At 37.6% G+C, this 1,523-nt stretch overlaps 1 protein-coding gene across 2 annotated transcripts in view; it reads right to left on the bottom strand.

The window, feature by feature from the left end:
* LOC116400985 (protein fantom-like) overlaps positions 1-1,282 on the bottom strand; it is an 8,195-nt gene extending 6,913 nt beyond the window's left edge. Inside the window, exons 1-2 of one of the 2 annotated variants that reach the window (XM_031879125.1) lie at positions 994-1,282; positions 272-349 (exon numbers count right to left, since the gene is read on the bottom strand). In XM_031879125.1, coding sequence (XP_031734985.1) covers positions 272-341 — 70 coding nt within the window. In that variant the 5' untranslated portion in view covers positions 342-349; positions 994-1,282. The remainder of the gene's footprint in view (positions 1-271; positions 350-993) is intronic. The other variant, XM_031879127.1, reaches the window with a different exon arrangement.
* Positions 1,283-1,523: the final 241 nt, after the last annotated feature.

The following is a 1,523-nucleotide window of genomic DNA, read 5'->3' as shown; positions in this document are numbered from 1 at the left end:
AACATAGAGACACATAGAGACAACATAGAGACACAGAGACAACATAGACACATAGAGACAACATAGAGACACATAGAGATAACATAGAGACAACATAGAGACACATAGAGACAACATGGAGACACATAGAGATAACATGGAGACACATAGAGATAACATGGAGACACATAGAGATAACATGGAGACACATAGAGATAACATGGAGATAACATGGAGACACATAGAGATAACATGGAGACACATAGAGATAACATGGAGACAACATGGAGACCTGCTGTGAGGTTCACGGTGAAGTCTCTGACTGGAACATCTGCTGCTGTCTCATCCAGTAGAGTGGACATGTCTCAGTCTGTAAATGAAAAGGTCTTCATCAAACAGGACATATGTCCCACACTTACATTATGATAAATATTAATGTAGTTGTGGGAGATAAAAAGTTACACCAAACTCCTTCAAAATCTAGTAGATTTAATCTAATATCCTCGTGGTGAAAGAGACCAGACTCAAGACTTTTTGGGTCTTCTAGTGTATTCAATTAAATTGAATTAAATATATTTTATAAAGCACATAACTATATTTGTATCGGCATACAAGTGACAAACTAAGAGCATTTAATTTGAATATGATCTAAACTTCTAATCTTCACTGTTTAAACTATCGGAGCAATAAGAGGAGCTGCTTCTATAAACATTTCACTGAAACACGTGCTGCCTGCTGTGATGAATGTGCGCCGAACTGAAGTTAAACATTTGAATGATTCTTTAGTGTTTTCAGCTAAATGTCTGAAGGACTAGTTAACGTCACTTCCGCTAAGAAAGATGCAGAATTTAAACGCAGTCTGGCGTACGTTAGCTACGTTAGCTAGCTCACTAAACAAGGCTAACTAGCTCGCTCTTATCACGTGATAATGATTACATATAATTATATATGTGTCTTGGTATTCCATGAATTCATTTAAAGGATCTCCGTGATTCATTTTAAAACATTTCTTACCTTTAAAAACGACTTTATTAATTCCAGACACGGTTGCTACTGAAAACACAGCGGTTCACGTCGTTATGATGCAACTACGCATGCGCAGAGTGAGGAGGCTTCTGGGAAAAGTAGTTCTTTAAAGCGCATTGCCACTCTAGGTGCCTTTAGTTGATTGATTTTCACTATAAACACATTTTTATCTTTCCCTCCTCACGTGTGAGATTATTAATCACATTATAAACGTAAATACACATTCTGACATTTTGTTTGTGTGTAAACGTGTAACTTTAAACTCTTACTGGATGTTTTATGTGTATTTCCATAGTGCTCATGTCTCCTGTGTTTATCCATCAGCTCTATTTTGTTCTCTTCTTCTACTCTACCCATGAAAGTCTCTCTGAAGGGTCCAGTTTGAAGCCTTTAGTGTGAGCAGAGGCTGCATGTCTGTATTTATGAGCAGCTCCTGTTTCTATGAACCAGGAGCTGGTTCATCCAACATCCAACATCTAAAATCCAACATCCAGCATCCAACATCCAACATCCAGCAT

Source organism: Anarrhichthys ocellatus, unplaced genomic scaffold, assembly GCF_004355925.1.
Source record: "Anarrhichthys ocellatus isolate YVR2014 unplaced genomic scaffold, GSC_Weel_1.0 scaffold229, whole genome shotgun sequence".
NCBI lineage: Eukaryota > Metazoa > Chordata > Actinopteri > Perciformes > Anarhichadidae > Anarrhichthys > Anarrhichthys ocellatus.
Note: the sequence above shows the minus strand (reverse complement) of the source record. Positions and strands in the feature narration are given on the sequence as shown.